This window comes from Pleurodeles waltl, chromosome 7 (assembly GCF_031143425.1).
Source record: "Pleurodeles waltl isolate 20211129_DDA chromosome 7, aPleWal1.hap1.20221129, whole genome shotgun sequence".
Lineage (NCBI taxonomy): Eukaryota > Metazoa > Chordata > Amphibia > Caudata > Salamandridae > Pleurodeles > Pleurodeles waltl.
The window spans coordinates 76429256-76453665 of NC_090446.1; the positions used below are offsets into that span (position 1 = coordinate 76429256).

The following is a 24410-nucleotide window of genomic DNA, read 5'->3' on the forward strand; positions in this document are numbered from 1 at the left end:
TGGTCCCTCACACCTCTTCTGGGGCAGCTCCTCCATCCTCCTGGTTTGGAGCCAAGACACCAAAAGGGACAAATGGAGGGAGCAGTCCTCGTGTGAGGTTCAACTGCTGTGACAGAGTAGCCATTTTGGAGCGTAACTAGTCCGTGTACACCACCCACAGGCCATCCTGTCAAGTGAAATCCAACATCTTACCTCACCCAAGCCCAATGTCCTCTGTATGGGAGCATCTACATGGGACCCATCAACTGTCGGATGACTCATACTGGTAGAAAGATATCCAGAGGTGAAGTCACAGAGAAGTACCTTTTCTGAAAGTACTTTTTGCAACATAGTCAAAATACTATTTAATAGTTAAACAGGATTTTGAATCACTATAAAATGGGTCCTTGAATTTTATTTTTAGCTTCCAACCTGAAATTATCATTACAACGTGTTATAATGAAAACCAGTGTTTTCCTATGGGGCAGCTAAACTTTCCACAGTGAAAAAGGGCTTTGGGGGCGTTTTCACTTTCAGGACATGTGCAATAATAATTTCTAAATATCCTACTTTTAAAAACCACTCACCCTGCCTTATTGGGCAATAAGGCCCACCTTAGGGATAATGGATTAATATTTTAAAAAGAAGTTTAGGCCTGTTAAATGAGTGATTTTGATGGATTGAATTGGCAATTTAAACATTGCACAGCCTGGCTGAAATTACAGGCATGGAGGCAGGCTTCACCATGCAACTGTAGTGGGTAGCACAATGTGTGCAGCCCACTAGTAGCATTTCATTTACAGGCCTTGGTTCCATGTAGTACCATATACTGGAGACCTGAGAGTGAATCAAATGTGCAGATGAATTGTACGCCAACTTCAGCACGTGTTAATGTAAGGCACGTCATTTTACTACTGGTTAGAAGGAGTAAAGTGTGCAGAGTCCTAAAGCCCACAAAAGAGATCAGACCAGACATCTAGGGGAATACCACACAAACAATGGTGATTTCCAACATGGTCCATGTTCAGAGGTGCAAGAACTTAGCTAAATAAAATGGCCGACCTCTAAATAAAGCAATGGATTTTGAGCCATAGTTACCCAAGGATGAGCCAGCCTCCCTAACCCCAACAGACCTGCTGTCTCTCCCCTACCATGTCTGATAGAGCCTCATGAGGTTGAAGAAGAAAATAAGTTACTTACCTGTAACTGTAGTTCTCCAGCATTGGCATCTTTCATAGATTCACATGCTTAAATCATTCCCCATCGTTGAAGTGGGAGTCCCACTGTACCGTAGAAAGCAATATAGAAAACGCTACGCAGAAGTCAATGTTAAAGACATTTACTTTAATAGTTTATTAGTATCAATTAGAAAGACCAGAAGTCCAGCCAGTCAGGCGACAGCACCCTTTAAAACCCTCACAACAGAGGTTCCTTCAAATTTTCAAGCACAAGTAAGATATATACTGTATATAAAGAAGGGGAGCCTCTGAGGAGAGGAGGGTGGGCCACATTTGAGTTTATGAAAGATACCAATACTGGAGAACTACAGTTACAGGAAAGTAACATTTATTTCTTCAGTATTAGATCTTTCATAAATTCACATGCTTGAATCAGAATAGTTGGCAGCTAGCATTTGCAAAGAAAACATTATAATTACATTGCGGAAGGTGAGAAGTCAGAATTGGCTCATCCTATTGAAATAGACGGCACAATACTGCTTGTCTCATTGCTGCATCACTTTTGGCAGCAGCTTTGAGGCATTAATGCAGTGTAGAGGTGTGTCAGCTGGACCATGTTGCTGCTCTCCATATCTGCCGAGTAGGTACACCAGCAACGAGAGCCGTCGTAGTAGAAACGGCTCTAGTAGAATGAGCCTTAACTTTATGTGTTCAGGGATTTCCTGCTGGTCTTTGGCAGAACTGTATGGTAGTAGCTATCCATCTTCCTATAGTTACATTTTAACACTGGAAACACTTTTCTTAAATTGCTGTAGGTCACAACTATTTGATCCGTTTTACAGTACAGTTTCATTCTGTAAAGTAAAATTTGGCACACCTTTTAATGTTGAATGTATGTAGAGATCTCTCAGCCATTGTTTGAGGATTTGGAAAGAATGTCCTTCATATTATGAGTTCATTAAGGAGGAAATCTGAGGGCATCTTTGGTATAAATTTGGGGTTGGTTCTTAACATGAAACTGTCCTGTATAAATTGAATGAATGATTATTTTACGATAAACGCTTGAACGTCACTTGCTGTTCTTGCTGACATCAGTTCCAGAAATAGTGCTATCTTTCATGTGAGACACTTTACGTCTGTTTTGTTGATTGATTCAAATGGAGATTTCATTTATTGGCTCAGTTCAACATTGTGATGCCAAGTAAGGGAAGGGCCTGTTACCGGAGAGAAGACTCTCATGTGTCCCTTGAGGAACTGTTTGATTATGCTCACCAACCAAAGGGAAGGTAGTTTATAAGATATTCCGACCAGAAGCACCCAGAAGATGAATGACTGAGGCCGGATTTTGTTAATTCACCAGAAGATGAATGACTGAGGCCGGATTTTGTTAATTGTAGAAGATATGGAAGGATCTGCTTTGGGGTTGAAGAGATCAAATGCACAACCATTTTTTGGCACTAGATACAGAAGAGTTTCCACTTGACTTTATACGTCTTCTTGGTGATGTCCGCCATCTCCTTTGCCAGGATCTCCCTGCAGCCTGTTTGAATATTCAGATTCGTAAATCCTTTGAATTCAGGATCCAGGCTGACAAATGTAGTGAAGTCGGATTAGGATGAAGTACCTGGCCATTGCTCAATGTCAGTAATTTCAGAATGGGCTTTAGTTGAATGTGAGCCTGTTCCAGAAGAAGTAGGAGCTCTGTGAAGCAGAACTGTCTGGGCCATCTGCGAGGAATCAAGATCACTTGGCATGGTTCTCTCTTTGTCTTTCTGAGAATCCTCAGGATTATCGGGATCAGGGGAAAAGCGTATGCAAAGATCTTTGACCATCTGATTGAAAACGCATTCCCCAGTGACCCCTCTGGATGATGCCAGCTTGAGCAATACTGGCATTTTCAGTGGTTTTGGGTCACCAACAGATCTAGATTTGATTTGCCCTAGCAAGTGTAGATGGTTTGTAGAATTTGTTGATCGCGTTCCCACTCGTAACAGCTGACAGTTGTCCTGCTTCACGTGTCTGCTAATATGTGGGTTGCTGCGGGGACATGTTTTGACTCAGGGCCTACTTCCGAATTGCTTGTGCCTGTTGTGATAGGGCTGATGATCTTGTTCCTTCCTGTTTGTTGATGTAGTGCATGCTGTGTGAATTTGTATGGATAAGCCTGCTATTCTTGGTAGGAACAGCAATAGGACAAGCACTATGGCCTTGAGTTCACAGAGATTTATATGCATCTTTTTTTTTGGAGGCGTTCCATTTTCCACTGATGGACAGATCGTAGAGATGAGTGCCCCATCCCCGTTAGGATGCGTCTGTCATTATGACAAAATCAGCCACATGGGATAGGAATGTTAGTCCTTTGGCAATATTCCCACTCTGAGCCCACCACTGCATGGATGTTACCATTGTCAGGAGAATCCAAATGATACCATCGAATGACCCCTGAACTTGTATCCATTGCTTGTCTAGTTATTCCTGCAATGGATGCTTGTACAGTCTCCAAATCAGGATTAATGGAATGCAAGTGGATAGCATACCCAGGAGTGACATGTACAGCTGAACTGAAACCAACCTTTTTTGCTGAGGTCTTTGGCTAGCTGTTGAATTCAGGGCTGCTGTTCCTGTGAGGTGGATGCTTTGTCTTGGTTGGTATCTACAATTGCACCTAGGAAAGTCAATTTTGTTGTTGGAATGAGACTGTGAAACCTAGGCCCTTATTTAAGTAAAATGACGCACAACTGCGCCAGCGCAGTTGTGCATCCCAAAAATTAGCACAAGCTAAAGCCATTCCCTAGCACCATCCATGTGCCATATTTAAAAAAGACTCACAATGGCGCTAAGGACTCGCTAACGTAAAAAGAAAGATGCTAGCCAGTGAGGAATGGTGTTAGGTAAAATGATGCTAGTGGGCTAAAAATGACCAAAACAATTCCCGCTAGTCATTTTTTGGTTGCACAAGCAGCCAAAAAATTACGCCTGTTAAAGTATTACCACAATCCCAATGTCCACCATACGGGACAAGTCTCCCGAGGACAACCCCAACACAACCAGTGCCCGCCAGGGGGCCCCTTCCCTGTGGTGTGGGTAGTGGTGATGCTGGGGTGGACATCTATGTGCCCGAAACAGAGACACCATGGTGGACTCCATGATGTCTTCCTAGGGAAATGTGCCCAATAGCACTTTAACGCCTGGTCTGAGCAGGCGGTAAATTTGATGCTATTCGGCCTTAGCGTCATTTTTTGGGTCGCTACCTGAGTGTGCATCTTATTCTCTACAGGAGTTAAACATGGTGCTGGAGGGCTAGCGTCATTTTTGGACGGGAATGCCAACCTTGCATATCATTATTGCAATGCGACGCAAAGTGGGCTTGCGTCTCCAAAAATGATGCTAAATTGAACATTTTGATGCTAGATGGGTCTAGCATCAAAATATAAACATGAGTTAAGTTAGTGCTGCTTTAGCATAAACAAATGATGAAAAGGTGGTGCAAACATTTCATAAATATGGGCCCTAGTTTTTTTAAGCTCGTGAGGCAGAGTGATTTAGCTTCTGTGGCTTGCTGAGACGTCAGAGCTTTTATTGATCAATCATCCAGGTATAGGAATACCTGCATGCTTTCCTTCGATAGATGAGTTGCCACTGGAGCCAGACGCTTGGTGAATATGCGTGGAGCCAGTTTTAGTCCTAAGAGGAGGACTTTGAATTGGTAGTGGGTGCGGGCTACCCTGAACCTTAAATACCTTTGATGTTCTGGGTGAATCGGGACAGGGAAATATGCATCCTGGAGGTCTAGAGTTATTATGTGGTCCCCATGACTGAGAAAATGTAAATACTTTGTATGGTGACCATGCAAAAGGACTGTTGTTTTCAAGTGTTATTTGAGCTTCCAAAGGCCTGAAATAGGGCACCAGTCTCCTGACATTTTCCTTATGAGGAAGAAACAGGACTAGAAACCGATTCCCTTCAGAGTGTTCAGGACCTCTTCTATTGCACTCTTTGCAAGCATAATAGATATTTCCATCAAAAGTTGTTTCAGATGGGGAGATGGTGCTTCTCTTGTGGGAACATTTGGTAGTTTATTGATGAATTAGAGTGTATGACCCAGAGCTATGATGTACAGGAACCATTTGTTTGTTGTGATGAGGGACAATTGATGAAATTGGTGAAATATACGGCCCCAAATTGTTTTCTCAAAGTGTGGGAGGCAACCGGCACTGGTGAAAGGCCACTGTTTTCTAGCAGTGGCTCACCCTCTAGGAGGTTGTTTCCCTCTTGTTGGTTGCTTGTATGCTGCTGAATGTGGTTGCCAGTATTGCTGGGGGCATTGAGAGCAATATTGATCCTAGAAGGGCTGAAAGTGTTTATATGACTGAAATCCTCCTTGATAAGTGTAGGAACCTCTGCCCCTAGGTCCTTAAAAGGACTGTCTTCTCATCTGTAGAGTTTCTAGGGACTTGACAATGTCTGTGTCGGGCTTAATAGCCTGGAGAGCATCATCAATATGCTTGCTGAACAGTGCTTCTCCGTAGTATGGCATATCCAAAATCTTACTTTGGATTGTTGCTCTGAAAGATGTTGCTTTCAGCCAGCATTGTCTTCTTTCTGAGTATTGCTGATCCAAGCAAATTGTTTGAATCCAGTCGAGGAGATATCTATGGCACAGTCATTTATCTCCAAAGAGGCTCATTCTCCCTCTTGGAGAATTTTCTTGGCCTCAGTCCTTGCACCTTCTGGCAGGAGGTCTACTTATTGTCGAACCTTCCTAAAATTGCCAGAGAATTGGCTGCTCTAACCATGATGGCTGCCATACTAGAAAGGCATTTACAGATGTTATCTATTCAGTGTCCATCCCTATCTGGTGGTGATAGGGGTCTAAGGTTTTTTTTAACACTGTTTGGGCAGCTTGTGTGATGACAGAATTTGGTTTGGGGTGACCCACTAAACATGCTGGTGAATTATCCGGTGCTTTGTATTTTTTATTCCAGTCTAGGCATTACTGCTGACATCGTGGCTGGGGTTTTCATCATTTTGATTTCTTCCTGACAAATAAAATCCACGATAGGAAAAATCCTTATGGATTTTTTCACTGGCTCCTTAAAATTGTAGAGAAAGCAGTCTGTTTGGTGGTTAGAGGAAGTTGAAACCTCGCTGCTGTCTTCTCCATTTTGATGTGGAAACCCCCAATGTCTTATGGCGGTGAGTCTACTGGTGGCAGCGTAGGAGGAGATGGTGTTGGTATTAAGTAATCATCATACTCATTAGGCATGGAAGCAGAGTCCCTTAGTTCTCCCTCCTTTGCATCCTCATCTGAGGTAGGAAGAGCTCGTGGTGGTAGACCAGTCAATGTATTTGCTAGTGATGTTAAAGGGGTCACCGGTAATTGCAACGTGAGTGGACGAGGAACTGGTGTGTGCCTGTGAACTGCACAACACAGGGCTAATGCACTAATGTGCAGTGCATTCATGATATATGCATGTGCTAGGTGTATGTGAGCCTATGATTGGTACAAAACATGAACAATAGAGTGCTGTGCAATTGTGTATGTTATATGCATGTGCTGGGTTTATATGTGCTTGCGAATGGTACTATACATGGCTAATTCTGGGTTCCTTATTGGGAGACCCAGGGATGCATGGTGAAACAAGAAGACGTAGAGGAATCCCTTATACAGATTTGTGTATTGCTGCATTCCTGTCAGCTGGGGGGGGGCACTGGAGAGAGGGAGAGCCGGGCTCCACCAGTACACTTCAAAGGATGCTCTTTGAAACAGAGAGAGGTCACAAGTAATGGGGCTGTGCACATCTCAAGAAAGAGATGGGGCTTATAAGAGAAACAAAGTATATTGCTGAGACCCTGGGCTAATCTTTTGATACACATATCACTGTGGCTGACATCCTGGTATGCCCTCCTAGTCAAAGCCATGCTGTGTGCTGTGGGGCTATCAGTTTTGGAGTTGCTCCTCTCAGGCAGACTGCTTTCAGGGAGAAGAGATAGCAGAGGGGTGAGCACCTCAAAAGGAAGAGGACCCCCAACATAAATGTCAAAGATTCAAAGTCTAAATCATTTTTGGCATCTGGAAATGGACTATAAGAAGGGGAGCTTGAGATCCTAAAAATTGTCAATTTTCAAGCAGCAAGTTGGGCTGTGCAAGGAGAAGTTCCACTAGACTTCTGTGTGTGTCCAGAGCTTGTGGTCAAGGCCTGCTAGTCTCCCAGCTGGGTGATGGGGCAACGCTATGGAATTTAAGACCACTTGAGTAGAGCCCCAGCGCCTGCCTGCTTACCATGATCAGTGTAACCTATGAGCAAGAGGAAAGCGTTGGAGGGAGTGAGGTAGTGTGGGGAATCCTGTTGAGTGGAATCCCTTAGCAAGGTGTGACGAGACCGCTGCTCCACCGATCACGTCATTGCTCGTGTGCAGGGAAAGTCGGCAACCCTTGTATGCCAGAGGAGGCCCACAGTGATTGTTGCTGCGCTGAATGGTTCATCGCCCATGGGCAGTAAGGAACCGGTAACCCTGTATGCCAGAAAGGTATTTTGTGAAAAGACTGTGGTACCAAGAGGGCTGAAGTCTATTTGTGGTAGAAAACTGGTGTTAGAAATTGGATTTATGATTGGCAGAGGTATGCACCTTGTCCAAGCAGGAACCACAATCCTACACAGGGTAAGTCAGATACACACTAAAAGTTAACCTGTGCTCACCCTCTGGTAGATTGGCACTGAGCAGTCAGGCTTAACTTAAGAGGCAATGTGAAACCCAACACTCAGTAACACAGTGAAAACACCACATAAAGACTCAACATCAGGTTAGAAAAATTGATTATAATTGTATAAACACATCAAGACCAAAACTACAAAAATCCAATAAGTAGAAGTAAAAATATGAATTTGAAAGAATAAAAAGTTATGTAGCGCTTAGAAGCAATAAGCGCCAATGGGGATCATCTGGTCACGCTAGACTGGGGGAAAAGTCAAGAGTTCAGGCCAACCGTGATGGATCGCAGGCCAGATACAGGAGCTACTCAGGCCCGCTGAACACAGTACCTTGATCCTGGTCACAACAGCGAGATGCACAGTCTAGCAGAGGGATGCTTTGGTGTTGATCCTAAAGTCAAGGTGATGCATCGATTTTCTTCCCGCAGTGGCTGCGACTCATCAGTTCTGAAGATGATACACCAAGCCAAGAATCGTTGGTTCTGTAGGCAATACGCTTGGTTTCTCCACGCAGTCGGGCGGATGCTTTGAGCTCCTGAAACTGCAGCGAAGGTTATGCAGCAGTTCTGATGCAGCATTCTTTTAGGTGAAGTGCTGGGTCCCATTGAGATGCTCCAGTTCTGCTGCAGCAACAGAGATGATGCATTGGCTCTGCTTCCAACAGACAGAAGATGCATCAGTTTTGACTGGAGCAAGCCTCTGGGTCCACGTCCAATGGGATGGGCACAGGAGCAGGTAATGAGGCTTTGATATCCCTGAGTCTCAAGCAACAGGAGGCAAGCCAACAAAGCCCTTGGAGATCACTCTGGGTTCCAGGTAAAGTGCAGCTCTCTCTCAGTAGGGTCAGAGGGCATCAGGCAGCAGGGCAGCACAGCAGAAAAGCAGGGATTTATCAGTCCTTTGTGTGGGGACAGGACACTGCTCTTTCAGGTGTAAGTGACAGCTCCTCCCTCCCATCCTGCCCGGGATAAGCCATTAGGATACAGATGGCACTCAGACACACCTTCCCTTCCTTTGTGTGTGCTGTCTAGAGGGAATGCACAAATTCAAGCCTGAAAGCAGGCTACAGGCCCACAGAGCTTTAAGAGCAGAGAAATACCAATTTTAGAAAAGTGGCATTTCTAAAACAGTAATGCTCAATCCAACTTTGCCAGCAAAGAGGGTTTATCATTACTGCTCCAGTGATACGAAACCTGACAGAGCTACTCCTTCCCAATCAGGAATTGCCACTTAAAAGTGTAATATGGAATTCCAATTGTTATCCTATGAGAGGGGTAGGCCTCATAGTAGTGAAAAACAAATGTAGGTGTTTTTCACTACGAGGACATGCAAAACTTAAAAGTGTATGTCCTACATTTTACTTACACAGCACTCTGCACTATGGGCTACCTTGAGCCTACCTTACTGGTGGCTTAAGTGTAATAAAAGGTGAGTTTAAGGCTTGGCAGGGGTTTTAAATGGCAAGTCGACAATGCAGTAATTGCACATACAGGCTCTGCAGTGGCAGGCCTCAGACATTTTTAAAGTCCTACTTGTCTGGGCGGCACAATCAGTGCTTCAGGCCCACTAGTAGCATTTAATTTACAGGCTGTGGGCACAGTTAGTGCTCATTACTAGGGACTTACAAATAAATTAAATATACCAACTGTGGATAAACCCTTTAGTACTGGTCAGCAGTGGTAAAGTACTCAGAGTCCTAAGGCCAACAAAAACCAATTCAGCAAAAAGTGGAGAGAAAAGGCAAAACGTTTGGGGGTGACTCTGCAGAAAAGACTATTTCCAACAGCCGGTAACCCTGCATGCCAGCAGGGCCCACCATGTGAGATTGCAGTGAAGAGCGGGCTATAGCCCATGTGCAGTGTCAGCCAGTAACCTCGTATGTCTTTAGGGACCGCCATCAAGAAATCGGCTGTGCTGATCGAGTCGGAGTCTGAGTGCAGTAAAGAGATGGTGACCCCGTATGCCACAGTGGGATCACCAGAACCAAGTCAGAAGTGTAATCTGGTTGGGACTGTCACTGGAGAAGAGATGCTGCCATGGTGACTCCACAATTAAGGATCAGTCAGGCCTTTCACTCCACCAGTGGAAGTACCAAAGAGCTTACCCAGCTTGGCAGAGCTATGAAGAAACTCCGGTGACTGCACCTGCATGACTGTGTATGACTAACTTTGGGTCCCCCTTGAACAACTCATCTGGGCCGTATGCAAACAACTTACCAAAGACATCCACTGCAGCTCCACCGCCTACAGAGGCAGCACACTCGAGCGCAGATCTCTCCATTTATGTATGTGCAGTAAGAGATATTTTTGGCTAACCTCCCCAGGGGAATTTGCTTTCCAGATAGGGGTTCGGCGCTGGAACACTTTTGACTTCTATAAAAAGCTGGAGTCGGACTCCTAAGACTCAGACTAGTGCAGCTTCACCTGAATGCTGCCTATAGTGAATAGGGAATAAGCACTACAGCTAGAGGAAGGAGGGCGTGGAATTTAGGGAACTGTCTAAGAAACACAAAAGCCCTGACCTCAGCAGACGGTGTAAATTGTTTGTGAATATCTTATTTCCCTTTATGATAGTTACTGTGAAATAAATACTTATTTCTTCATAAAAGTAAGTATTTGACTGGACAATAATTTATTTCTGCCGCTACACATATTTTGAGTTGTGAGCCAGTCATTGTAGATGACGCTAACTGGTTGGGGGAGGTGAAGGGGGAAGCAGAGGTTTTGCACCGGATTATGGCGCTACACTGTTAAAAGGCAAAAAAATACCTCTAAGCAAAGTAACACCATTTCCTGGCATACAACCCCCATGGACATGGCTCCTGTCTTAGTAAAGACAGGAGTCATGCACACGACCCCAATGGCCATGCCCAGCCGACGAATGGCCCCTGGGCATGGCCATTGGGGCCAGCGCCATGCAGGGGGCCCCAAGTCAGGGCCCTCGAGCGGGTGAAAAAAAAGGATTATACTTACTGGGTCTTACCTGGGATGGCTCCCCCATCCTGCAGTGTCCCTCTGGTGTGGGCAGGGATGTCCCTGGGGCCAGAAAGGGCACATGTGGGCTCTTTCCATGGTCTCTGACCATGGAAATGGCCCACAGGTCCCCTAACGTCTGCCCTGACCCAGGTGTTAAATAATGGCACTAAACGGGCTTAAGGACCCCATCCCCCTGTGCTAGATTTTAGCATGGGGGGGATAAATATGGCATTAAGGCCATATTGTCATTTTCTGGACAGGAACTCCTACCTTGCATCTCAGTGCCGCAAGGTAGGTTTTCACGTCCAGAAAATTATGTAAACTCCATAACTTTGGCGCTAGATGTGTCTATCACCAAAGTATAAATATGGAGTTAGGTTTGCGCTGAATTAGCCGCTAATTCGGTACAAACCGAGTATAAATATGGGCCCATGTTTGAGAGACCAGGGGGACTTTCTGTAGCACAAGTTACTCCTAGCTCACTTTCAGGCTTCCCTAGTTTCTCAGAATGTCCATCAGCCCCAGGGACATACTGGGCTTCCCTTCCAGGATCTGTTTTCTCTCCTCCTGGCCAGACAGACTTCTATCCTCCTTCAGCAGAAAGGCAGGTTTCTAGGCACTTGACAGTCCCTCAGCTCTTCCAGCAGATAGTGCAGACTTCTGTTGAAGTCCTCTCATCTCTGGGCAACTGGATGTCAGACAGAAATTAGACGTGATCACATAGCAGTTCTCTGAGTGCTCAGTAAAGCACCCCCTTCCTTGGTCTTGAAGGACTTGGAAATGAAACAAAGTAGGATGGTGTAGGTCCCACCTTACATACACATTTTCTGGACTAGAAGAAATGTGCAGCCACTGTTTCAAACTTCAGAACCAGATTGGGGTGGTTCTTTTTCAAGTGTCCCTCTCAGGCTGCTCTCTAGAGGCAGCCTTTGCCTAAAGTGACATTTCTTGCAGCAAGTAGCATTGGAGCAGTCTCTAGACTGGAGCATCCACAATACAGGCACAATGAAGTGTGAGATTTGTGTACCTGGTTGTCGTTAACCTCTATGAAGCAGTAATCACAGATGGACAAAATGATAGCATGATCTACAATCTTCTACCAAATGACAGAGCTCTGGAAGGCAGTGCTCAGGAAGACCTAATTGGCAGCCTCTTGCTAAAAATGTCCTCATGGAAATTTAAAAGGCAGCCCTGTTGCCATCCTCCTCACTTCAGTGTCCAGATCTCCACCTTTTAGTTACATGAAGGTAGGCAGTACACTTCCATTGCTTGGGATAGCTGTCCGCATACTGCATTTTCTGCCTTTTTATGTTATGGACATTCAAAATGGAGCTGACTGGTTTCAGTGCTCAAGCTCACTCACACAGCACAGAGCCCTACTACTGCACATGTGCTACAACACCCAACACTTGCTGTTCACTTGACATACACATAGGAAGCCAGTGATTTGGTCATACACATAACAGTGGGACTTTACACAAAAAGGGCCAGTAGCCATACGCTCATTAACACACATGATGGGGACACTAATAATCTCCAAAACACGGTATGCCCACTTTATGTGCAATCCAAAGGACAGAGAGAGTAAACATCTGTCCACTTATGAGGGTACACTTTCTGGGTCTCTCTGTATCACAGGACCAGTCCAGGACCTCGTCTAGTCTGTCAGGGAAGTATGAGGTTGACCGTGTCCGAGGGGAAGGGGTCAAGCTAACCAACTGGGTGGGGTCAGAAAAGAACAAATCAAGTAAAGTGCGGCTCCTTGGATTTCGGCTTTGTGCAGTCTTTGTATAAGGATGAGATTGGAGGCAGTGTCGAAGGTTGCAGAGATGTCCAGTGTGATGAAGTCTGTGGTGTCACTTCTGTAGATGACCATCTGTCTGTCATCTTTTCCAGGAAAATATGCTTGTAGTTGGCTAGCATCTTTGGATCTTCTTAAGGTTTCTTGGAGAGGGGGAATACTGTGGTGGGTTTCCAGGCATCTGGGTACGTGTATGCAGGATAGGCAGTGGTGTGGTGTAGTGTAGTAGAGGTCAGGGGTGTGGCTGTGTGTGTTGAGTAGCTTTTTGTGCTGATGGGCAATGGGAAATCCAGTGATCTTATTTCCTGTGCAGATGGATGATGGCAAGTGAGTCCCCTTGCTTGGCTTCCTCTTTTAAAGACAGTTTTGGCTGGAAATCAGTGATTTCTTGCAGATGGATGATAGGATATCCACTGATGTGCCTTCCTATGCAGGTGGATGGTAGTAAATCCAGTGTTCTCATTTCTTGTGCAGATAGATGATAAAAAAATGAATCCTCCTCAGGCTTGCCTTCTTTCAAAGTTTTGTTGGGAATAATTATAAATGATTCCTGTGCCTGTTACCACACTCATTTGGCTCTGTGCTTAGGTGCAAACTTATAGCTGATGGCGAATGGGGAAATAAACGTAGGCATATGATATATGCACTCTGCTCACAACAGGTGGAAATGCTAATCTCAAAGCACCGCGATGATATTGAGGGCATGGAGCATATCTATGATTGCATATTCTTCAGCCCTCCTTTATAAATACAAACAGCATGGCATAAGATATTTTAGGCAACAAGTTACTTACCTTCGATATTGCATTATCTCTTGAGGCTCTATCTGGCCACGGATTTCTTACCTTAGAATATTCCCCAGCGTCTGACTGGATCTGGAGATTTTTGAGGAATCCACTGGCAGTGCCTATGTAGGTGCCGCCCCAGCACAGTGACCTCAGTTTTTGACTGTTTTCTGACTTCTAGCCACAGATTCCTTACGATAAATACCAAAGCACTCGCTTCCTGGAGGTGAGTCTGTGTACTGTTTTAAACTAAAAAGTCCTGGAGAACTGAATGGACAAAATGGCCATCTCACTGGACCTGACTGTCGAGGTAACGATGTTTGGCGAATGTGTGCAGTTGTGACCATGATGTGACAGATGTCTAGAGCTGGGACCCCTTTAGCCGACGCAGGACATTGCTGCTTTAGCTGTTGGGGAATACGCTCTTAAGCCCTCAGGTGGCTGTTTCTTGGTCACTGCGTAGCAGATTTTAATGCAGAGAATTATTCATTAAGAGGAGGATTCTTCTGAATTGCCCTCCCTTTGATGTCCCTGCAAAGCCAAAAAAGAGTTAATTTCCCACCTGGAAATCTTTGCTATGATCAATGTAGGACAATACAACTCTTTTTTTGAACCAGGGCGAGGAGTCTCTCCACTTCTTTAGTAGGATTGGTGGCTGGCGAATAGGTAGGCAGGGTGATATTATGCCCAACATGTATAGAAGTAACTAACGTTGTAAAAAAAAGATGCTCTGGGGCTAACAGCCAACTTGCCTGGGAAGAATGAAGTGTACTGAAAGGACTTTTAGGACACTAAGGTGGTCATTCCAACCTCAGCGGTCTTTTCAATCGACCACCGAGGGACCGCCGTACGGAAGACCGCCAGTGCTGGTGGTCTTCCGCACGGGCCATTCTGACTGCTGGCAGCACTCCGCCCGTTTCCGGACGAAGAGCCGCCAACAGCCATACTGGCGGCAGGCGGGGAAGTGGAGGTAGCCCCACCTCCACTGCCACGCCAACAGAACACCGCCCAGCGAATCACGACCTGTGATTCGCTGTGGCGGTGTTCTGTTGGCGTGGCGGTGTCGGCGGAGCTGCCCCCATGGGTCTCGTTCCCTCCCGGAGGATCACCGGAACAGGTAAGGTGATCGTCCGCTAGGGAAGGGGGGTGGGGGTTGTTGTGAGTTGTGTGCGTGCATGGGGGTGTGCGTGTGTGTATGTTGAGGGGGCGTATGAGTGTGTGCATGAATGCGGGGGTGTGTGTGTATGTGCATGAGTGCGTGCATGAATGCGGGGGGTGTGTGTATGTGCATGAGTGTGTGCATGAATGCGGGGGGGTGTGTGTGTATGTGCATGAATGCGTGCGTGTATGTGTGTATGTGTGTATATATGTTGGGGATCGGGGTGGGGGAGGGGTGTCCTGCAACCTTTTGGGGGTGGCAGGGGTGGTGGGGGGGGTAGGGGAGGGAGTCGGGGTGGGGGTTGGGGGAGACCCCTATCAGTGCCAGGGAAGGGATTCCCTGGCACTGATGGTGCTTACCGCCATTAATTTCATGGTGGTCCCAAACCGCATGAAATCCATGGCGGTAAGCCGGGGTCAGGAGGGTTGGAATACCGCCGGCGGTATTTGACGACCGCCGGGTTCTCCAGCCCGGCTGTCGTTACCGCCGTGGCGGTCGGAATGGTGAAGCGGCGGATGGCCATGGCGGTAACCGCCATGGTCAGAATACATGAAAAAAGACCGCCAGCCTGTTGGCGGTCTTACCGCCGCTTCACCGCCGACCGCCACGGTTGGAATGACCACCTAACACTCCTGGCAGTTGTTATCATCACAAGGAAGATGATTTTGATGGTGAGAAGCCAAGGAGGGCAGCTGTGCATAGGCTTAAAAGGTGAACACATGAGAAAAATTGGAACTAGATTTAAGTCCCATTAGGGCATAATGAAAGGTGTAGGGGTAAACATATGCTGTAAACCTTTAAGGAATCTAGTCACACACAATAGGCAACTAACAGAGAAGGTTGGTCCGTAAACCGTAGAAAGGCAGAATTGGAGGTCAGATATCCCTTAACTGTGCGAGAGCCACCTTGGAAAGTCCAGCACGCAGAAGTGCACATTTTCAGCAGTGACAAATTGATCTGACCAAGGCGCTTCCCAATTTCGGAAGAGACCGTGCACCACCTCTGAAGGAGACACCATTCGTAATCCACTAGGCATTGACAGTTGAGTTTGCCTGCTCTGGTGTTCTTAGAGCCCAACAAATGTTGAATCACAAGGGATATGTCCTGACATTCCAGCCATGTCCAGAGACACAGAGCCTCTTGAAATTGGGTCCACGACCCCCCCCCCCACCCTGGCTGTTGAGATACCACATGGTAATGGTGAACACTTGAACAAACCTACCCTTGATGGAAGGAAGAAAGGCTTTCAATGATATTTAGTTCGAACAATTTGATATGGAGCTGAGACTCAAAGAGACAAAAGTACTCTGATCGCCATCTCTCCCAGGGGACTGTCCCAAGCCAGGAGTGACACATCTGTCACAAAGTCTGAGAGATTTCCCTGTTGCTGTGCCACTGGGCCTTAAAGACCCACTGCAAAACACCCATATGCCTACGTGCATGCTTTATCAACAGGATGAGAAAGGCCATGCATGCCAGCAGCCTCAGAGACAGTCACAACCAAATCCAGGATAGAGGCAGAAATATCAATAGCATACCTCGAATATCCCAGACTCACTGCTCTGGAGGATAATCCCAAAACTGTACTATATACAGAATGGCTCCAATGAAAGGAAGTGTCTGAATGGGAGTCAGGTGTTAATTTGGCACATTGAAAGTAAATCCCAGTGTGTGCAGGAGGTCACCATACTCTGGCGGTGAGAGACGACTGCCTGGGTTCAAGCCTGCCTTCTACAGCCAATTGTCAAGGTATGGAAGACTGGAACCCCTGACCTCTGTAGGTGTGCTGCAACCACCACCTTGGTGAACACCCGTGGGGTACTGATAATGCCAAAGGCGAGTGCAGTGAACCGATAATGGTTGTGGCCCACTGTGAACTGCAGTTAATGTCTGTGGGTAGGCAGGAAGGGAATGTGAAAATAAGCATCCTGCAAGTCCAACACATTCATCCAGTCTTCAGGCTGATGATGGAGAAGACCTGAGCTAGGATGAGCATCTTGAATTTTTACTTTTTCAAGAAGTAATTGAGAGGGCGCAGGCCTAGATGAGGACGAAGGCCTCCATTCTTCTTCTGCATCAGAAAATATCAGGAATAGCAACCTCGACCTACTTTTGATGCTGGCACCCTCTCGAGGACTTCTTTGGCAAGAACGGTCAGTACTCTGTACTACAAGAGTGTGAGTGTCAGACAATCAGGGGATGGAGGAAGTGGCATCAGGGTCTGTTGGAAGGGGAGGGCATTAACCTGTTGGACAATGTGGAGTGTCATTTTTCTGTAGTGATCTTCTGCCAGTGAGGCAGAAGATGTCAGATTCTGCCGCCAACCCGATACACCTGCCGGATCAAAGGCATATTAAAGAACCTTTGACCGTGCGGCTGCTGGAGGGGAAGCGAACTGGGTGGACCTCTGGTTTTGGACCTCAAGAGGCAAGTGAGAGCCGTGGCCACAAAAGGACTGCACCTGCTGGCTATGGTGGCTAAGGGAAAATGGATGCAGTTGAAAGACTCTAGTGTAACCAAGGAAGGGGTGGAAGGCAGAATGCTGCTGTTGCGGGGCCAAAGAGAGAGCCAAGGACCTGGCAGTGGCCTTACTGTCCTTGACTCTCTCCAAGGCTGAATCCTCCTTGTCACCGAACAGGCACATCCCATTGGAGGGCATGCCCATAAGGGATGCCTGCACATGCTCCAAAGAGCCAGTATTCCTCAACCAGGTGTGATTTTAGAGCACCACCAGGGAAGCAATACCTCTGCTGAGTGAGACGGTCATATTCACCCCACATCTGATTTTGAACTTTGCTGCATATCGTCCATGAGCAATAGCTTGGGAGTGTATGGTCTAGGCCTCATCCAGAGCCATAGGCAGAACTTGTTCCCAATATGCATGCAGTGTTTATGGGCCGCAATGCTAGATAGGCGGAAGACAAAATCCTCTTACCAAAAGTATCCAGCCTCTTGGACTCCTTATCCATTGATGTGGAAGGGAATGTGTCCGGTATTGATCTGGGAGTTTGAGGTCTGGACCATCAGGCTCTCAGGCGTGGGGTGCTGGGAGAAGTAGGTTGAGTCCCCAGTGTCTGTGAAGGGCTTGCCCTAGGTCCCAAGCCGGACATCAGTGATGGCTTCCTTAAAGGGCAATAGAGTTTTGAATGAGATATCTGGAGGAAGCCCTTCTGTTAAGACATTAGTACTGACCGCAACCATGGGCAGTGTTAGGTCCAGGATCTCAGCCATGCTCCAAACCACCATCACAAAAATTTTTATTTTCTCCATATCCACTGTGCGAGGCGAGTGATGCCCAATGTCTGGTGAGGTGTCCAGAACACTGCCATCATCCAGGCCCTCGTACCAGCTGTCATCAGCTTTGGGCTACAGTGTAGGTCTAGGAATCCTCATATCGACTTGCTTCCTGTTCCTCATTGAGCCCTTCAGGAAAATATTGCTCGATCTCCAAATGAGGCTGTGTAGGCCTGGCTGGCACCGGACCCGATCTTGAGCTAAGCCACTCTAACTCCGTATCAGAGTTAGGAATCAGGATGGGTTCAGCAGCACAGAGAATGGCACCACTGGAATAGTTCCTGCAGGAGGCCGCAAAGCCATGGCTGAGGCTGATTCGGGTACACCAATGAATCCTGAGGGGCTGGAGCAGAGGATGAAATAGCGGAGCAGCAGTTGAAGACCCTCCTGAACCCAGGGGACTCAAAAGCACTTGAAAGTCCTCAGCCACCCAAAGAGAGTCCTGGCCTCAAAACGTTCTCAGTGTTGGAGTCTGCTGCAATAACCAGGACGACACAACATAATATTAAAATGGTGACTAGGAGAGTAAAGCATGGAGATAACGCTACCATGTTGTCACTAGAATCAATAGACTAATAACTACCTAGGGTATAATAGAGCACAACATGTTCAGCTCTAATTCTGCCCTTCAGGTTCCCCTGGGAAGACATCATCCCCCATACCTGAGCAAAGGCCTGAAGTCTGCATTACAGTCGTGATTCTCTGACTTGAATCTCTCTCTAACGTGTAAAGGACAGAGAAGTGTTTTTATAATAACACAGCTGATGTTCTGAGAAACTGTACCTACATAAGGATGTGTGTTTTCTATGAATGTCAGAGACTAAACTTATACCACGTTCACCAGCAACCTATCTTTTTGCAGCCTTGGAAGAGGCACAGAGTGAGCAAGAATGTCTTGTTTGAGAACAGAGTGTTGGCCTAGGCAAAAACAGTTAGATAGAAGGAAATAAAACAAGACCGTAAAAGTGGCTACTGTAACAATAATAAAGTGAAGCCGAATAAAATATATCTAGGTTAAAGTGCACAGCGGCAGGCCTCGTATGCTAACATAACGTGCATGAAGCTATCACTAAAATGGCTCCACAACAACAGTACCAATCTGAGATTGAGGCCCGGATTTGTTGTGTAATGCTCTAAATTTATCTGAACAATAGGAGAGATGCAGAGAAGTCCAAGAGTGCTTTGACTTCCTGGGCTTCTTCTTAAGTACTTACCTGAAGAAGTCTGGGAATGCGATGAGGACCAATATGAGCAACCCCGGGAATGGGTACAAAATTTCCCACATGAACGGGACCTATCGCGCCATGGAGTTGCATGGTTAGCAGCCAAGAGCTTCAGTGCCTGCTCATACATGGCCTTGTGGTTAATGGTCCTGCACTCAGCACACAACGCGGAGTCATGGTTCCTCTCCTGGCTCAACATAAACACCAAGTGGGGGGTTTGTCACAGGCATCTGTGGATGACAGGCTCCACAAGGCTTGAACTCAGTGGGTTTCTTCTGGGACATTCTAAAAAAAATGTGAAAAAAGCACACCTGTCTTCAACAAAATGTTGAAAGAATCCTTTCAAACAGCAGCTGATGGAAGGTCATCCAGATCCACGCTGCAGGTGCGTAAAAGAAGGAACTGAGGTCATCATGCTTGGGTTTTGCCTATAAAGGTACCCTGCACATCCCTTCCGGCATGGACTATGCCAACAATGCCATCCTGAGCAGACTGGTGACACATACAGGTAAGCAAGGGGCTTACTTAAAAATGCCTGTATCCTTTCCAATGTTGAGGGACTATTCTAAGATAAGGACTCTGGGGATAAAAGTCTGTATCAGATATAGCTTCAAAATTCTATAAACCAGCTCATGCCTGATTCTCAATGACCTTCACAAGCCTTACCTTCTGGACAGAGAAGAGTGCTCTGTGTCTTTTCTGCAGGGACGCCCTCAGGCTGTGGAGAAGGAGACAGTAAGTCAAATGTATACCTCAGAAAATTTTACACCAATCGTTCATTTCTGTTGAGCTTTAATCCTCCTAGAATAAAGTGAAATCCCATTTTTTTCTCGAAATTTCTATTGGAATGTGCATTTGCAGGTATGACTCAGTAACGTCTTCCTGACAATGTCAGCAAAAGTATGATATTTAGAAGCAGGACAATTCTGGCACCAAACGTAAAACAGAAAACAGACATATTTTCCACTTTTCCTGCTCATCTAGTCCTCTAACATCAGGAAATCACCCTGTTTTAATAACCTGTGATGCAAAGTACTTCTCTGTAATGTAATGAATTGCTTTTACAATCTTTTATGCAGGAGATTGAGGTTGCAAAAACAGGTTACAAATATGTATTGCATTACAAAAGTATGGTGGATAACTTTCAGCTACACTTTCTAAATGGTTTACAAAATTCCTGATCACTGACAAATTCATCCTGTTAGTTTTTCCTGAAGAAAACACTGTAATCCCTTTTTTTGTGCACAACAGTGATCAAAATGGGCACAGCAATGTGTGTGAGAAATTGACAATCTCATAGCCCGCAATTATTAGTTTTTGTGTACTTGTTCACTTTAAGACAATATTTATAATCATAAGGGCCTTATAATATGATAATATAAAAATATCTAGAATGAGGGTGAAATTCTGCTGGATATTGCGAAAAACAGCAATGTATAGCCGGATCCTTAGCCTCCATCAGTATGAAAATAGCATAGTAAAAATCCTAAGTCTTGTCAAACATCAAACAGTGAGAATTTAAGGGCATCATGGTAGCACAATAAATCATGAAACTAAAGTCCAGACCTTTGTCCTTCATTATAACATAACAAATCCAGAGATAGGGAGTAAACCTAGTAGCGTAACATAAGCCAGCACAGCCATCGCGAACTCCCCGAAAGAGAACATAGATTACTCAAGGAAAGAATGCGACTGCTGGAGAGAGAAATGATTTAATCACAGAACGTACTTTAAAAGCAATGTCTCCATGCATAAATCTATCACATTTTTCTTGGTACTACCAATTAATGCTAATAAAGTTCTGGGGCAGTGATGTAACAATAGCCCTGCGGGGGAGGGGAGGATCCAGGGGGCCCAGTCTGGCACTGTGCAGAAGTGGTGGTCCCCTGGCCTGAGAACCCCAGACTGGGTCCGGAGAGTGGGAGGGCCCCTCCATTTACTTTGCAGGTGGGGCCCCTAAAGTTTAGTTACACCACTGAGTAATCCACAATGTTCACTGACTTGGAGAAAGCACAATAACTTCTAAAACTATGGGTCAGGCAGTGGCGGCTCCTCTGCCATGGAGGAGGAGCGTTGCCCTCACGCGAGCAGCAGCCACTGCGATCCTTTAACAACAAAACAATAATAAACAGTGTTTAGGGGCGGGTCCATTGGGGATGACAGGGACAAGGGGAGTGCACTGTGCACTTCCCTCATTGCACCTGTATGTTTGGTCAGCCATCTCGGGCTGTCCAAACACACATGTGGGCTGTGCTCTCTCTAACCCGTGCTGCATTGCTGGGCTGAAGAGAGCAGGCACAGGCTCCCAGTCTGCCTGGGAGCACCCTGGCTGTGCGCTCCGGTCAATCCTAAAGCTGCTTTGATGAAGCGTTAGAACTGGCTGCAGGGCAGGCTGGGAGCCTGTGCTTACCTGCAGTGGCCATGAAAGAGGAGTGGCACGACGGCAGAGCAGGTACATTTTTATAAAAAAAATTCTAAAATTAAATGTTTTTGTTCCCCCTCATGCGCCCCACCCTGCCCCTTTACTGCACAGAGAGCCATGACTGGGGTCAGGCCCAGATAGTTTGTATATCTGGGATTAATCCAAAGTATATCCTGAGGCTACAACACTCATAACAAGTAAAATGCTAAATTCTAATAGCTGGGCAAATTCTTATTTGCACAAGGATCAGAATTAAGAAAGGTATGACAATTATTACACCCTTAGTCAAACCTGCTGAAATTAATTGGCGTGAAAAGGCCAGAAAAAGGGCAAAACATGCAGAATTCTTTGTGGAAAACCAGTTCTGGATTTTATCCCTCATTTTCCTGTTAAAAATTAAGAATAGGAGATATTTACCATGCTTTTCCCCCTAACTTGTAATGAGGGCCTAAGGATCATATTCTAACAACTCACAGATTTGGAGAAAACACAGTAACTTTGGAGAGGGGAGTTTAGAGATTTGTGGTGAGGATATATGACATAAGGGCAAACATTCAAATTATAGCCTGAGATGCAAAGATTTTAAATGTAAAAAAAAAAACAAATTACAAAAGTTTGAAAATATGATAAGGGTGAACCATAGTGTAAAGGCGAGTGTAAAAACTATAGTTAGATTTAATCCCTGGATTAGTGTATGAGTAAGGGCGATAGTGAGGTTAGCACGATGCCTAGTGGTGTGTGTAAAGGGAAGGATATTTTTCAGTGATGGGGTTAGCATTAATGTTAGGGAGTGAGGTTAGGATCATCTTACAGCACTGGCAGGTACCAAAACAAAATATTGTATTATTAAAAAAGTGGGAAAACATCTTTCGGATATACAACTATCTCATAGATTGCATTACCATTCAAACTATATGTCTGCCAGGTATGGAACCAGCAAAGCAACCCCAAGAAAGAAATGCCCAAGATCAGAAACCAGTTTACCAACCTGGACAAGTAGTGGCTTTTTTAGGGAGTCAGTCATTCCAGTATTAGGCAGAGGAGTGTTTTCACCACCACATATCTCGTCTGCAGAGGTGGTCACTAGAAAATTCACAAAACCTGATGAAAAAGCACAGTGATGTTTGGTATTAAGACCCAATATTTCCATGTCTCTAAAACATTTTGAACATTCTCCAACTCCTGCTTGACCAACAATCACGCCCCTACCCAGTGTTGTAGCAGTGATGGTCCAGGTGAAGGTGAAGGCCTTGTTGGTGCAGATACAGCTGCTGTACCTACAGTTGTTGCATTGGCTGATCTGAAAATCAGGGGATGGTGCCAGTGTCGTTTGGACCTAGGGGTGAATATAAATCAAATAGGATATCAGATTTGAAGGCATTATGAAAAGAGACCTCACACCGGGTAGTACAATAATGCTCCATAGTCTATATTATCATGGAGGAGGGGGGAGAAACTACTGCACTGCAATTTTCAAATGATTAAGATATCAAATTAAATTAGTTTCAAAGCTCCTAAAACTGATAGGGGGATAGATGCATCCTCTATTACCAACCCCTATTTGGAAGGGGCTTATTTAGGGCATCCCTCCAAACAAGCATTCATTAAGAAATGCATCAATGTCCGACATTCCAAAATTGCAGTCATAAAACCTTGACATTTTACCAATACCTCAAAGGAGGTGGTAACCCATAGGCAAAAAAGAAGGGACCCCCTTAGAACCTCTACCCCTTTGTGAATATTAAAAAAAAATTATTGAGGAGAAATCAGTGTTCTTTGGGACCGCTGACAACGCTTGAAGAAACAGAAAATACATTTCCTTTTTGAATGCAACCCCGCTTCCTATAAGGAAAGCAGGCTGTATTTAAAACTCAATCAGAGACATGACTCCAGCAGGCCACCATCTCTGCGATGGCATCCACTTTTAATGAGTCGCAACTTGTGACCTACCTCATGATAGGTTGAATAATGACCAAATATAATTCAAAAATGTGTCAATCATCCATTAGTAAGTTGGTTCATTTGCAAAATTCCTTTTCACATGCAAAAAGCTGGTGTGCAATTTGCAACCAATTTTTTGCAAATGGAAATTTTGCAAATCAGCCCTAAATGATATGATCCCCATAAAGCCTCATCACAATTCTCTAATCAAAGAAAGTGCCAAATATCTTCACTTTATCCCTAATGTGGATGTCTAGTTCTCCCACTTAAAACATCAATAGCCCATGATTTTGTTCTTGATTCAATTCTCTCTTCCAGTGAGAAAATAAATGAGATAATGAAAGCGCTGCCTTAGTATCATCAGCATACTTTTGACAATAACATGAAGATTGACTAAAAGCTAGGGAAGAGACTGGCACTAAATAATGAAAAAGAAAGACATCTGCTCTGTGTTATTACACATTTCATTTCAACAGTCTTTGCAGAGTCTTGGCAAATTACCACTCTGATGTTCCTACCAGCTACAAAATAATTGATCTACCTTAGTGTTATTTATAACACCAGATCACACCCATATGATCCAACAGCATATGATGGTAAAAGGTGTCGAAAGCTATTGAAAAATCATGAAGTATCAAAAAAGTTGGGATCAACTGTTTTCAACATGGTATTGTGAGCATCAATTCGTTTGGTCTCAATTCCTCTGTGGGGACAGAAACCCAAACCTCAATTACCTGCAGAAGTATTAAACTCAACATGTTCTTGTAGTTACAACTGTAATTCAGTATGCTTTTACACACTGATACAGCATTGTCTCACTTTACAGTAACTGTCATAGAAACATTCAAATTTTGTGATGCTACAACTTACGTGTGCCTCACAACTCTTACCTCCACATAGATGGATGTGGTTGGAGAGCAGGTGGTTTATTTATTTGCAG

The 24410-nt window shown here is 45.2% G+C and overlaps 1 protein-coding gene across 2 annotated transcripts in view; it reads right to left on the reverse strand.

The window, feature by feature from the left end:
* Positions 1-24410, reverse strand: part of LOC138303675 (alpha-2-macroglobulin-like protein 1) — a 599538-nt gene that overhangs the window by 203624 nt on the left and 371504 nt on the right. For both annotated transcript variants that reach the window (XM_069242992.1, XM_069242993.1), the window contains exons 20-22: positions 22739-22865; positions 22518-22630; positions 19774-19825 (exon numbers count right to left, since the gene is read on the reverse strand). In XM_069242992.1, the coding sequence (XP_069099093.1) occupies positions 19774-19825; positions 22518-22630; positions 22739-22865 (292 nt within the window). The remainder of the gene's footprint in view (positions 1-19773; positions 19826-22517; positions 22631-22738; positions 22866-24410) is intronic.